Source organism: Sturnira hondurensis, unplaced genomic scaffold, assembly GCF_014824575.4.
Source record: "Sturnira hondurensis isolate 20B ecotype Veracruz unplaced genomic scaffold, ASM1482457v3 Scaffold0010812, whole genome shotgun sequence".
NCBI classification, from domain to species: domain Eukaryota; kingdom Metazoa; phylum Chordata; class Mammalia; order Chiroptera; family Phyllostomidae; genus Sturnira; species Sturnira hondurensis.
In genome coordinates, this window is record NW_028083443.1 from 3,721,017 (window position 1) to 3,735,517 (window position 14,501).

Sequence of the window (14,501 nt, forward strand, 5' to 3'; positions counted from 1 at the left end):
TGCCACTTCAATTTCTGGTCAGGGCACATGCCTGGGCTGCAGTAGGGCGCGTGCAAGGGGCAACCCACTGATGTTTCTCTCCCTCTCTTTCTCCCGTCCCTCCCCACTGTCTAAAACTAACTAACTAAAATCTTTTTAAAAAATTACATCACTCTCAAGAGTTTAAATGAACCTATTAAGATTGCAAATGACAGAAAATACTCAACGAAATCTACCCCAGAAATTACGTTCTTTTGTACAATTCCCTTTCCCTAAGAAATACAACATCACCTTTTCTTTCATGGGAGACCAAAGGACTCAAGAAACAAACACAAACATCTTTCACTCAACCCCTATTAAGTACAGGACCTTTTGGTCTTTATAAACGTTTCATCACTCGATATGAAAACTACTTTAAAAGATGAATCACAGTACCTCTGGGTGGCAAATCCATATCTCCTGACGTCAGCCCTATCAGGTTGGGCCTTTGTGCGTGCACTCTGTGTCGGTACATAGGTCTGGAGGTGTTTGTTATGCTCGGGGCCTCAGGGTTATAGCCATCTGTGTCATATGTATCTGGTAATACAAAAACTGTAATTAAAAAACAATTATAAAACTTTGTAATTTCTCTACATATTGATAATAGAATAAGTAAACTATATACTACTAATATAAAGCTAACATATTCCATGTTTTAAAGAGAAAATTTAAGTTTCATAAAAATAAAAATGTTATTTAAAAATATAACTTAAGCTTTTTTTTGAAAAAATCCCGAGGATTCACATTTCATGTACATTCACCATGCCTACACTTCTATTCTGTCACTTTAGTGAGAAAAACAGATCTACTACAGCAATTCACTCTCTAAACATTTAAAAATTCCTCCAATAAACCATGATCTAAAACTATATTACATCATTAACACAGAGAGAGCCAAAACTGCACCTGCAGTAAAAAGAGAGGGCGGAGCAGGAGGCGGCTGGTGATGAATACCAGTTGTTACTACAGCAGGAACAGAACTGGTTGCAGAGTTTGGGGGAGCATCCATGCCAGATGGCTGCAAAGGAGGAAGTGGAGGTGGTGGTCCTGTCAAAACCAAAGAATAAGAAATATCATCTGAAAGTAAACAAATAAAATGAGTTATTTATATATCCAAACATGATATCTCATTCATCAAACTATAATATCTACAAACACCAAGCTCTTACAACTCTATTACTTTTCTAGGGTAAATATCCTCTTAATGTTTTCTAAAATAAGTTTCTCTTGAGCTACAAAGGACTACAGGCAGCTGGGATTTATCAGGGTTGTACATAATTCTGAGCCACTCTGAACTATAGTAATTTATAGGTTTGGCATAACCAAGCGAAAATGGGGTATATTCCAAATGGGAATATCTTGTTCTTGATTTTCAACATCTATAAAATTACTTTAGATGCTTTTAATAAAAGCAGGCATCAAGTTATTAATTTTTAAAAGGCTATGAAGAGACATATAAAAAGTACAGGCAAACAAACATATTTACTTACCTGTGACTGGTGGTAGACTGGGTGGTAATGGGCCTGGTGGTGGCACTGGGGGTCTCAAATTCACAGGTGGAGGTGTAAGAATTGGTGGAGGTGGGGGGAGTCCAGGAGGAGGTGGTCCTTCAACAACAGGAGGCTGTGCTGGGAAAGGCAGCATACCAGGAAGATTCACATCTTCTACAACTACTGGGTCACTTCCATGATCAAAAGGGCACATGTCTCCTCTCATGCAGAAACCCTTTTCTGTGAGAAAATATAGAAATATGAAAAGTGCTGGACATATAAATTTTTCTCTAAGTTAACAAAAGTAAGATATTTAAAAAATATGAATATTTTAAAATACTGGACAAGCATAACTAATCATATAAAGCTAATTACTAATTCCAGTAATTTACAAATACTTGTCAAATGTTAATATAGCTAACACATACGCTAAAAACTATATCAACAAATTCAAGTGAGTATACTTAGCTAGCAAGAGGGCATAATACATATACAAGACTTGTCCAGAAAAAGTCCAGCCACTGTTAATATAATGAGACAGTTTGTATGACATGATATAACTGGGCAGTCAAGGAGAGTGTACTAAAATGCACAAGTGAACAAGTTCACTGTACTAGCCAGAGGGGGCAGTAAATGCCACTGAGTGAGCATGTGTATGGGGTAGCCCTTGCATTGAAAATGCCTGAGTGAGTAATGAATCTGCATCAAATTTTGCTTTGAACTTGAACATTCCTCCACAGAAATTATTTGGATAATTCAGAAGGCTGCAGCTATGGGCAACTGGTGATTGGCAGCCTCATCACAACAACGCTCCCACTGATGCATCACATCTCATGCAGAGTTTTTGGAGAAACATCAAATCATCCAGGTGACTCAGCCCTCCCACAGTCCAGATTTGGCGCCCAGTGACTTCTGGCTCTTCCCCAAAGTAAAATCCCCTTTGAAAGGGGAGAAATTTGAGACTGTCAATGAGGTTTATGAAAATACACCAGGAGAACTGATGGTGATTGGGAGAACTGTGTGAAGTCCCAAGATGCCTACTTTGAAAGGTACTGAGGCATTACTGTCCTATGTACAGTGTTTCTTGTATATTGTTTCTTCCTCAACAAAAGTCTTTATTTTTCCTATTGCATGGCTGGATACTTTCTGGACAGATCTTGTATCTTTTTCATTATACTTTTTATATTTAAATCTCACTTAAAACTTTAAGAATACTGGTTTCAACTATAGGTTTCATATAATTTAGAAAGCTTTTACAGTAAAACCTTAAGTCTTCACTTATAAAATTCTTAAATAGGTAATACCACATCTCTAGGTTCCACTTACATATCAATAACCATTTATTTTTAAAGAAGTGAGTTTTGCCAAAAATGTTTCAGTAGCAGATTCCTTCATAAGTAACTCTGTAGACATTACTTTTGTTTGGTAAGTTCCAAAAATATTAAGACTTACATGCAAATAAATAATACCTTTAAATTGATATTCAGTAGTGAGTGGTAACTAACTAATGAAGTTTCCAATTATACTGAAGAATTCATGAGTGCTTACAATTAGTTTCCCACCATTTCCAACAGGTTAAGTCTTTGAATAACCATGGGCAGCCTAAACTTACAGAATTTAATCAGCTGGAAATATTAATTCAATACTTCATGAAACAAGTCAAAGACTTACCATCATAATCTCTACACCGCTTCTTTGGCATTGGTGGTCTGACATATGAGTTGTGGTCCACCTGGTCTTCATGAAATTCAGACCAACTTTCGGTAGTGTTATTACCATGGTGGGTAGGAGCAATTACTGTTATGGTGCTGCTCAAAGTAGGTACAGGGTAATGGCCAGATGAAATATTAGGTACCGAAGAAACTGGAGTGTAATTATTTTCCAGTGGATCTGTTCTATCCAGGTCATATTTAGGTTTTACCAGATCCCTTTCTGCAACAAAATATAAAAGACCTATAAAACTATATTTAAAAAACACATGCTCCAGCTCTAAGTAGTAGTAACATTTTTTGATAAAGAAAATGTCCAAATTTTATACAACCCTCCTCTCCTTTTAAAAGCTAACCATGATATCCTAAGAACCCTGAAACACCAATCCAAAAGAACCTATGCACCCCAATGCTCATAGCAGCACAGTTTACAATGGCCAAGAACTGGAAGCAACCTAGATGCCCATCAGTAAATGAATGGATCCAAAAACTATGGTACATTTACACAATGGAATTCTATGCAGCAGAAAGAAAGAAGGAACTCCTACCGTTTGCAACAACAGCATGCATGGGACTGGAAAGCATTATGCTGAGTGAAATAAGCCAGGTGTTGAAAGACAAATACTATTTGATCTCACCTTTAACAGGAAGCTAAACAACAAAACAAGCAAGCAAGCAAAATATAACCAAAGACACTGAAATAGAGAACAGGCAGACAGGGACCAGAGGGGAGAGGGGAGGGAATTTCAGGGGAAAAGGGGAAGGATTCACAGGAACAAGTATAAAGGACACATGGACAATAACTAAGGTGGGGGATGGAAATGGGAGGGAGGTGGGGAGCACTGGGAGGGGTGGGCTGGGATGGGAGTAAAAGATAGAAAACTGTACTTGAACAAAAATTAAATTTTAAAAATGTTTTAAAAAATAAAATAATTTTTTTAAAAGCTAACGATGAATACACCATGTTCCAAGATAAGCTATCTCTGCTCAATATGACCTAAACTACAAAACCACACATAAAGTTGCTGTATTATTTAATGAGTTTTCCCCTTGAAGTTCTGTTTACAGAAAAATGATTTTAAAATTTTCTACACTGCAATCTTATACATGTAATTTCAGCCCACAAAAAATACGCAATAAAACTATTTTTTTCTGTAACAAACATTTAATTGTCATCCACCTAAAGATACCACCAGTATGCTTTTTTACAGTGAACACTACTTGATTATGTGACTCGATGATCAGAGGAACAAAAAGGAGTTCATATTAAACATGAACAAAGAAATTAACTGGGCTGTATATGGTCCCAAGGAAAGAAGAAAGGTATTAAGGAGATTCATTAAGCGAAGCAATGTGCAGAGAGGCCTAGTACACATACACCATTAGGGGCTGGGGGTGGGTGGGGGGGTGGGCGGGTGTGCGCAGAATCTGAAAGAAGAACAACAGCAAGTACAGGGCTTACACAAAGACTATAAAATTAGTTCCTAGACTAAAGATGGCTATACAATAAAGGTTACAAGGGTAACTAAAATCTAAGCCTGAGTAAATGTGTTTTACTCAAAAGTATTTGTTGTTTTCTGGCTACAGTAAGTTCCTTTCAATAATAAATATTGCAAGTTATACATGTTGGAAATGACATGGTCTTGCAAATACACACATCTGAAAACTTGTAACTGTTTTCATAGATTTGAAGTAACTGATATGTAATTAACTGAAAATATTTAAAGTATACAATTTAATGAATTCTGATATATGTATACACCTGTGAAACCAAACACCACAAACAAAATAATGTACATACAATACACATACTCATCATACCCAAATGTATTATTGTGCCTCTTGATACTCCAGCCCAGGCAACCACTGATTTGTGTTGTGTCATCTTAGTATCCATTTTCTAATTCTATACATTATGTATTCCTTTCTGTCTGACTTCTTTCACACGGCATAATTATTCTGAGATTCATCATTTTGTTGTATCAATAATTCTTCCCTTTTTATCCATGGTATGGGTATACCACAGTTTGTTTATCCACTCACTTATTGATGGACATTTAGATTGTTTCTAATTTTTGCCTATTACAAATGAAGCTGCCATGGTCTTTTGTGTACAAGTCTTTGTGTGGAAACAACACTTTCATTTCCCTTAGGTAAATACCTAGGAGCGTAATGGCTGGATCATTTGGTAGGTGTTGGTTTTATATTTATTTTTAATATACTGTCAGTGTTTTCCAAAGAGTTCCAGTTTATCTCTATCCTCAAAAATATCGAATAAAGTCAGTCTTTTCAACAGTCATGCTGATGGATGTGGAGTGGTAATTCACTGTACTTTTAATTTGCATGAAATAAAAATTTTTAAAGAAATTTTGAAAAAGCATTCATTTGGACCAAATCAAAATAGAAAAAATGATGACAACAATGACAAAATCAAAACAATTTTTAAGACCCTAAAATAAGAAGTACTTTCCCAAGAAAAGAATCCCAACCAAAATATACACATATAGGATGTACCCCTGCTTCGTGTTCTGCTTCTGCTTCTAGTCCTGCTTCTGTCTCTGTCTCTATCACGAAGCCTCTCTTTACTCCAACTCCGACTCCGACTCCTGCTGTAACTGCGACTGCGTCCTCGTCTTCTATTGTACCGGTCTCTGTATGAATCTCTTCGAGGAGGGTTTCGATCATAATCTCTTTTACGAGAACGATCATCTTTTTTCCTCTCATCACGACTTCTAAAAAAAGATATGATCACTTCCGTGTAAATAATTTTTAAGACGACACAGGAGAAACTCTAATTAAATGCAAAAGTAATTTAATTCTCGCAATATCACAATTCTTTATCACACCATCAGAATACAAACATGGAAAACTCAGACAACTGAAAAATATACATGATCTGCTTAAATACTCTAAAACTCCTTTAAAAGAAAAACTCAAAAGACTTATGCACAAAGGCATCTACTATACATGTCTTATAGTACACAGTCTTATAAACATATACTGGTACATATGTACACTATGTCTGTTCTCACAAGCATGTATCACATGCACTGTATTCTAAATGCCTTTGAAGACCTAATGAAAAATAATAATGTATTTATATTAAAGGGACACTTCAGGCAAAAAAAAGTCTCATTGAGATTTCATGGAATTTGAAGTTAATAAAAATAATAATAGTAACTAATAAATGCCAAGCTGTCCTAATCACTTCCAGGATCTTCAAATCTTAACTAGATATTTGGTAGAAAAAGACTGAGTTACACTTTCTCAGACTAATAAAAGAACAGACATTACTTGCCCCTGCATAAAAGATAATCAAGTCTAAACATGTGTATAAAAGATAACCAATGTCTAATCACCGAACATGGTTCAATGAATTAGTCACCTATTTTCTCTGTATCGGGAGCTTGACTGCGGAGGACTATGGTTCAGCCTTCTGGAAAACTTCTTCTCTCGCTCTTCCTCCTTTATGATCTGACATACAAAAAATATGAGTAGAACTTCAGCAACAGTTATTTCTTGCCATGTTACTATTTCAATGACTTAACGGATATGAAAATGTAATAGCAAAATTGTCATCCTCTAAATGAATCCAAACAAACAATTCTCTTCTGAGCACCATCATTTACTCAAACCACTAAAGATAGGCCGCTGAAAGTTAAAGTGAATCTAAAGAAACTCATAAATGCTTATCTTAGGTAACATTTAGTGGTAAGAAAACATTTGAAGCAAGAGTCCCCATTTTAACATTATTAGTGAAAACCCAACTTTATTCCTTCTTTCAAAAGTCGAATATACATTCATGTTTTGGTTTCGCAGATTTGGTCTGGCACTGAACAAATTAAGGAATATAGGAGGATGAATTAGCATTGACCAAGTCATAAAAAAGGAGAACATCTGAAAAAACAATATACGAGATAAAATAGTTCTTCAGTTTCTCACGTCAGTGTGGCAGCTATATATTTCTCTTTCCTCCATTCGCATTATGTAATTTATAGAAAGCAGCCCTGGTAAAACATTCCCTTGTTCAATGCTACTTTGTCAAGGCCAGAATTTTCCATGCTTTACTGCCCAGAACACTGTTTCCATATGACATTAATAGGTGTTACTAGAAAAAGAAAAGGATTTAGAGGATCAAGTCAGAAAATATTGAACATGTGGCTTCTGGAAATGTGATAGGGCTCAAGATTCGCATTTTTAGTAAGAACCCTAAGACACTCCGATGCAGGTAACCTGCAGACAACGCAAACATGCTCCGGTGGATGCCAGCTGCCCCAGCACTCCTTTCCTAAGAGCCTCTCACTATCGAAAGTGTTCTACACTGATGATAAACTGAACAGAAATCCTATCAACAGACCGAACTGACATTGCTGAAAAGCCTTATCTTAAGAGTTTGCCTTTTTTTTCTTATAAATGCTTTTGTTCTCTTGGCCACCCACATCAACCCTCCCCCATCCAAAAATACTGGGTACAAATAAAACCCTCCTCAGGCACTTTTTCCTAGTTGCCTCAATGCACACTTGTGAGTAATTCATGTTGACAGATTATCGTATTCCACAGTACATGCTCAACTGGAAACTTTCACTATACCCATAGCATTTTTAATCCAGACTGCCACCTGACATTTTGACAGTCCTAAAAGATCAGTGATAAATATTCGTAACAACTGGTTTAAAAAAAACTGTCCTGACATTACTATATAACAGGTATAAAACTAAGGCTTTGCCACTAACTAGTTTTAGTGGAAGACTTCTTACTGTTTCTCAAACCAAGAAACCACGACTTACTAAAGATTTTTAAAGAAACAGCCCTGGCCAGGTAGCTCAGTTGGTTAGAGTTGCCCTGATATGCCAAGGTTGCGAGTTCAATCCCCAGTCAGGGCACATACAAGAATCAACCAATAAATGCATAAAGAAGTGGAACAACAAACCAAGGTTTCCCCCTACCTCTCTCTCTCCCCCCACCCCCCCTGCTTCCTCTCACTTTAAAAAGAAAAAAATCAAAGAATTAAAACATACTTTGTAATAGCAAAATCAGGACCCAATCCAAACTTCCATCAGTGGGCAAAATTTAAATAAATTATTGTATATATCCATATGGTGTAAGTAGTTGCCAGCACAATAGCCACTATCCCTTTCTTTGTTACTAACGGAATCCCTATACTGCTGATATAAAATAAGCAGTTATAAAATTACTTCCCATACAGACTGAAGTAATGGGGGTGTGTTATGTGTGTGTCTAACTATGTACATATTCATGTGTATACATATGTTTAGGTATACTGGAATAAAATTATATTTCAGAATATACATGCATGATATATACATATATCATTGCATAATAAATATGTGTTAGTTATAATCTGGGGAGAAAAAAGACGTATGAGGGGTAAAAAAACCAAAGGTCACAACTGTAACTTTCACCACACGACCACCTCTCAGTACTAATACAATTCCCATTTACTGAGAAACCTACTATTTGTCACATACTATAGCAGGTGCTTTGTAGACATTATTTAACTATTCCTCACAACAACCCTAAAATGTTTCCATTTCAAAGCCAAGTAAACTAAGGCTTGAAAAAGTAATGTCTTCAAGGCCACAAAGCAGTGACTAGTAAAGCGGAACTTTTAACCAAGATTTGTTTGACTAAAGGTAGGCTAACAGCAGAGATGTAACAGTTTAATTGCAAATAATTTTTGCTAGAATTACAATCTTTAAATATCAAATTGAAGAAATCAGAATTATTATATGAGTATTAAACAAGGACAATTTTATATAAAGAGTAAAAACTTCAAAACTTCTTAATGTATAAGGTCATTTCAAATGCAATAAATGTCATTATATTTTGCTACCTTAAAAATAGTTCCCTACAGCCCTGGCTGGTATGGCTCAGTGGATTGAGATCCAGCCTGTGAACCAAAGGGTCCCTGGTTCAATTCCCAATCAGGGTACATGCCTAGGTTGCGGGCCAGGTCCGCAGTTGGGAGTATGTGTGAGTAAACCACACATTGATGTTTCTCTCCCTTTCCTTCTCCCTCCCTTCCCTGCTCTCTAAAAATAAATAAATTAAATCTTTAAAAAAATTTGTTCCCTACAAAATACTTGCGGAACAAAACCAAACAGATGCACTCTCAATCTAATTATTTTCACAGAACATAGATCATGAGAGTCCATAGCTATAAGATACTGTGCAGAAAGGCCTGCTTGAAAGGTAGATCCTTGGCTGGCACCTGGGAACTTTTATTTCTGCAAGATTCCCATCATTCCCTGATAATAATAGCTCACTTATACCTATATTGTTTGTGCACCTGGTAGGGCTTATGGTGAACACCTGCGTTCCTCATGGGAATCTAGAACATACTAGGCAGAAAGCACTTATGTGCCTAGACCTAAATAAAAACACTGGGCACAGAACTTTAACAAGCATCCCAATAACAATAATAAATATTGTTATTATTTCTTAGGCACATCCTGTGCAACTCCACTGGGAGACACCGGAATCCTGTGCCTCTTTCCCTCCAGACTTTGCACCACACACTTTTTTCCCTTGGCTGATTTTCCTTTGTATCTTTTCAATGTAAGAAATCATAACTGTGGCCCTGGCCGGGTAGATGCATTGGTTAGAGCGTCATCCAGATATGTCAAGGTTGTGAGTCTGATTCCTGATCAGGGCACATACAAGAATCAACCAATGAACATAAATAAGTGGAACAACACAATGATGTTTCTCTCTCTTCCCGCCACCCCCCGCCCTCCAAGACCACTCTCTCCAAAATGCAATATATTAAAAAATAGTAATAGTAATGAATTAAAAAAAATCATAACCATGCAAATGACTATATGCTAAGTCCTGTGAGTGCTCCTACTGAAATCATTGAACCTGGGAGTGGTCTTCAACACTTGTGGCAGACACAGAAAATACAACTCAGTTTAATTACCCTTTACGTGTTTGTAAAGGAAATGCAAGGTTTAACACAAACCCTTACCTCTTCTTTTTTAATATCTTTTTCTTGGTGCTGAAAAAATTCTACCTTTAAGCTTCCCGATGATGGCTGCTCTGGAGGAGGTAGATAACTCTTTGTATTCACAGCATCAAAAAGTTTTTCCACAAATATCTGTGTCTCTAAAAATAAAACAAGGAAACAAAAAACCCACATATTAAGACATTTGCTAAGATAGCATTCTCCACTTAGAAGCTTCCTAACCAGTGTGCCATGGCACAAGTCCCGTGGTAATGCCGATCCGTTCGGTTTTCAGGGTGATGGGGGCAGGAATGGCCAGAGCTTCTCGGCCAGTCACTTCCAGCCACGACTAGTTTCTGTGTACTCTACCCCATATGCAAACACAAATATTACCATTGTCTAGATGCTGCATAGTGGAGAGCACTGTACTAGACAACATTCAAAGTAGTTTCCTAAGGAGCAATATCTTTAAATTAATAAGCATCCAGTCATTTCCTTAATCTTTAAAGAAAAAATATCAGCACAGTTTACGAAAGAGCATAAAATTAGTAATGAAAAGAAAAGGCTTTCTTTATAAATAAGCTATTGATATAATCAGCAATAATACTGTTTGTTCAACTTCATTACAATTAGAGCCTGTTGCTCACTGAGCTCCTTTAATACTGTGGATAATTTTTTTTTTTACTCCTATTAGTATCTACTTTATGACGAATTTACTCCTGAGCCATAAGTTTTTGTTTCTTCAGTTTCTTCTGGGTTGTTTTCCCCCCTTCTGAGCAACCTCCTATTCTGGTTTAGGTACAATCTGCTCTTTTCAGGTAAGGATCATCTCAGCGTGGTAGGGAGAGCTCATGGATGACTTAATCTATCCATGAGCTCTATAAATTCTACACCGCACCTTAGAAGCTTTGTTCACCTGGATGTGTTCAATGATCAGAGATCTACATCTAAACCCTTAAGTTCAGCATTAATCCCTGTATTTTTAAGCATGTGTGGCAAAAATTCAGCACTCTTTTGGGCCACCAACCCTACATTCCGCACCCCTTGGTCTGGGCACATCTACCAACTCCACCACTGTAACTACAGAATGGGGCACATTACTTCTATGAAGTGATATCCTTCAGGTATTTGGTGGCTTTTTGGATATGCAAACTTTTGATGACCGAGGGACTTTGACAAGGGTTCTTAAAGTGAGCACAAAGATCTGAACCTCTTGATCTGCATGACTTTGTGAGGTTTTCTGGGTCAAGTGAATAGCAAACCATTTTCAGAGGACACCTCAGGCTACTTTCATGGATAGTTGTATACTCTTATTTTAAATAACCTATTGAAATAAAGTAGCATCTTTAAACCAATGATCTTACCTTTTTGAAGAAATACATCTAGTTGATCAATACATAATGCCTTTAACTCCTTTTCACTTTTGTCTTTTTTCACCAAAGCAAGAACGTATTTTGCAAGGGCTGATGGATCTGCATCACAGCTAAAGGAAAAAAGCAATTTGAAGGAAATTTAACCATAAATAATTGCCCATTCTACAAACTCCAGTTACAAACTGACTTAACATAAGTAGTTTTATGAGTTAATATATGTAAAAAGCACCTGGCTTGTAAAAGGCAATGAAGAAATAGAAATTCTCCTTTATATTTAATATACTTTGCATGATGATGCATGCTGTTATAATTTGGTATCCTTCCAAATATGTTTTAAGAATTCAGCAGGCTTAATTATTATTAAAAAGAAAAATTATAACAAAATAAAAACAACTTCGAAACATCAAAAACTAATATAATTGGTGTGGTGTGATAAAAATACCAAAAAGCTTTATCCCCTCCAATCTAGATAAAAAGCCAGAAAAACACTGAAGTGTAACAGGAGACACTTAAAAATAGACCACTCCATAATTATTTTAACAACAGAAAAGAAAGTCTAAACATAGACCCTATCAACATATATAGGAATTTAGATTTTATACTGGTGGCATCCCAATCAATGAGGAAGAGATGAACTATGCTAACTGCTCCTAAATTCCTGACCCACAAAAATGATAAATGTCATGAGGTGATAAATTAACTTAGTAGCACATGACATAAGGTGTCATATGCTACTAAGTTAATTTTCATGGTAATTTGTTACTTATCACAAGACAACTTCTCTCATATATCTACTACTATTAATTTGCAAAGATACACGACTAATTATTCGCTAAGACTTGAAGTAGCTTATAACCTAAACAAGGAGGAAAAAAATCCATTTCAGTGGTACATGAGATTTTTAAAGACTTTTTCTTTGGCCCTGACTGGTGTAGCTCAGTGGATTGAGCGTGGGCCTGTGAAGCAAAGAGTTGCTGGTTCGATTCCCAGTCAGGGCACATGCCTGGGTTGCGGGCCAGATCCCCAGTAGGGGATACATGGGAGGCAACCACACATTGATGTTTCTCTCCCACTTTCTCCTCCCCTTCCCCTCTCTCTAAAAATAAATAAAATATTTTTTAAAAAACTTTTTCTTTGTAATTTACTTCAAAATACTTACTCATACAATTTAAAACTAAATATGGATAAAATAACATGGTAAATCAGTATTTTTAGATTTATAATGAGCATGGAAATACTTAAACCTGTGATGCAATAAGAATGAAAAAATGCGACAATAATGTATTGTCTCATGATATATCTGTAGATATACTTGTATCTGGCAACCCAGCATTACTGCATAAGAGCCCACTTACGCATGTTAGGTAACTTGAATAAACACAATCAACTAGACATTAATCTAACTGGACATCAAAACTAAACACACTTCAGTTTACAGAAATCACTGTGATGTATAAAACTATCTATTATACAGTTTCATTGCAATTGCTATTAATAACAAATTCTAAGTTTCTATATTAAATCCATATGCTATAATTTGATTCAATACTGCTTTGCTTGTTGGGAATTTGCAATTTAATAATGGCTTTTCTAATTATATAACTGTCACTTTGCAATTATCTAAACTAAACCCCAAATCTATTCGTTTCCACATTAGTTTTTAAACAGAACACTATAAAAGTGGATTAAAATGTTAACAGCTAAAAATCTTAAGACTTTGTGATTTTTATAATTATTATGGTCTATAGACCCAAGTTTTATAGACAGCAAGACAGAATTCCCAAACAATCCTTGTTAAAAACTTCTATAGCAAGCAATCAGAAAAAAATCAAGAATGAATAAAAGTCACAACCACAACAGATCAACTACCACACACAAAAAACTGAAGTACTTGAGATAGTCTGAAAAGCAGGCTACTTTATAAAATTTGTTAGACTGAAAATTACATATTATGAAGTTTATAATTTCATATTTAACAGCAAAATAACAGTAAATTTATATATCACAGGCAATCTTTGTTAAGTTCTGTAAGAAATTATTTTATTTGTATTTCAATATTTTTGAAAACAACAAAGGTATGTACTTTCAAATTCCAGCCTAGTAAAAAATAATCCGAAGTAAAACTTGACTCCAGAAAAATACAAAGAACTGTAAGACAATATTACAAACAACAATATGCCAACAAACTACAATCTGGACAAAAATGGATAAATTCCTAGAAATACACAATCTTTCAAACTGAATCAGGAAGAATCAGAGAATCTGAATAAAGAGGTAACAACTAGTGAAACTGAAGCAGTAATCAAAAAGCTCCCAATAGCCTTGGCTGGTGTAGCTCAGTGCATTGAGCATGGGCCAGCAAACTAAGGGATCACAGTTCGATTCCCAGTCAGGGCACATGCCTGGGTTGCAGGCCAGTTCCCAGCATGGAACTTATGAGACGCAACCATACATTGACATTCCTATCCCTCTCTCCTTCCCTTCCCCTCTAAAGATAAATGAATAAAATCTTTAAAAACAAATATAAAAAATACAAATAAGTAATTTTTTAAAAAGCTCCCAATAAACAAAAAGTCCTGGACCAAATGGCTTCACAGGAAAATTTTTACCCAACATTTCACCTGCTCTTCTCAAACTATCCCAAATTCCAAGAGGAAGGAACACTCCACTCTCAAGTTCATTTTACAAGGCAGGCACTATTCTAATTCCAAAATCACATAAAGACACTAAAAAGAAAGAAAATTATAGGCCAATACCCCTAATGAACACAGATACTAACGTCCTCAACAAAACATCAGCAAACCAAATCCATCAACGTAATAAAAAGATCATACATCTCTCTGACTGGCATAGGTCAGGTGGTTGGCTGGGCATCCTCCCATCACAAAGCAAAAAGTTGCCTGTTAGATTCTGATTTTCAGTGAGAACATATGCCTGGGATGCGAAT

General features: G+C 36.0%; 1 protein-coding gene across 16 annotated transcripts in view; it reads right to left on the bottom strand.

Moving 5' to 3' along the window:
• The window catches only part of RBM26 (RNA binding motif protein 26), an 82,321-nt gene that overhangs the window by 43,319 nt on the left and 24,501 nt on the right, over positions 1–14,501 (bottom strand). For 9 of the 16 annotated variants that reach the window (XM_037059398.1, XM_037059391.1, XM_037059397.1 and 6 more), the window contains exons 2-9: positions 11,546–11,664; positions 10,206–10,342; positions 6,603–6,691; positions 5,732–5,949; positions 3,180–3,440; positions 1,509–1,748; positions 925–1,095; positions 415–570 (exon numbers count right to left, since the gene is read on the bottom strand). In XM_037059398.1, coding sequence (XP_036915293.1) covers positions 415–570; positions 925–1,095; positions 1,509–1,748; positions 3,180–3,440; positions 5,732–5,949; positions 6,603–6,691; positions 10,206–10,342; positions 11,546–11,664 — 1,391 coding nt within the window. The remainder of the gene's footprint in view (positions 1–414; positions 571–924; positions 1,096–1,508; positions 1,749–3,179; positions 3,441–5,731; positions 5,950–6,602; positions 6,692–10,205; positions 10,343–11,545; positions 11,665–14,501) is intronic. The other 7 variants (XM_037059402.1, XM_037059400.1, XM_037059396.1 and 4 more) reach the window with 3 other exon arrangements.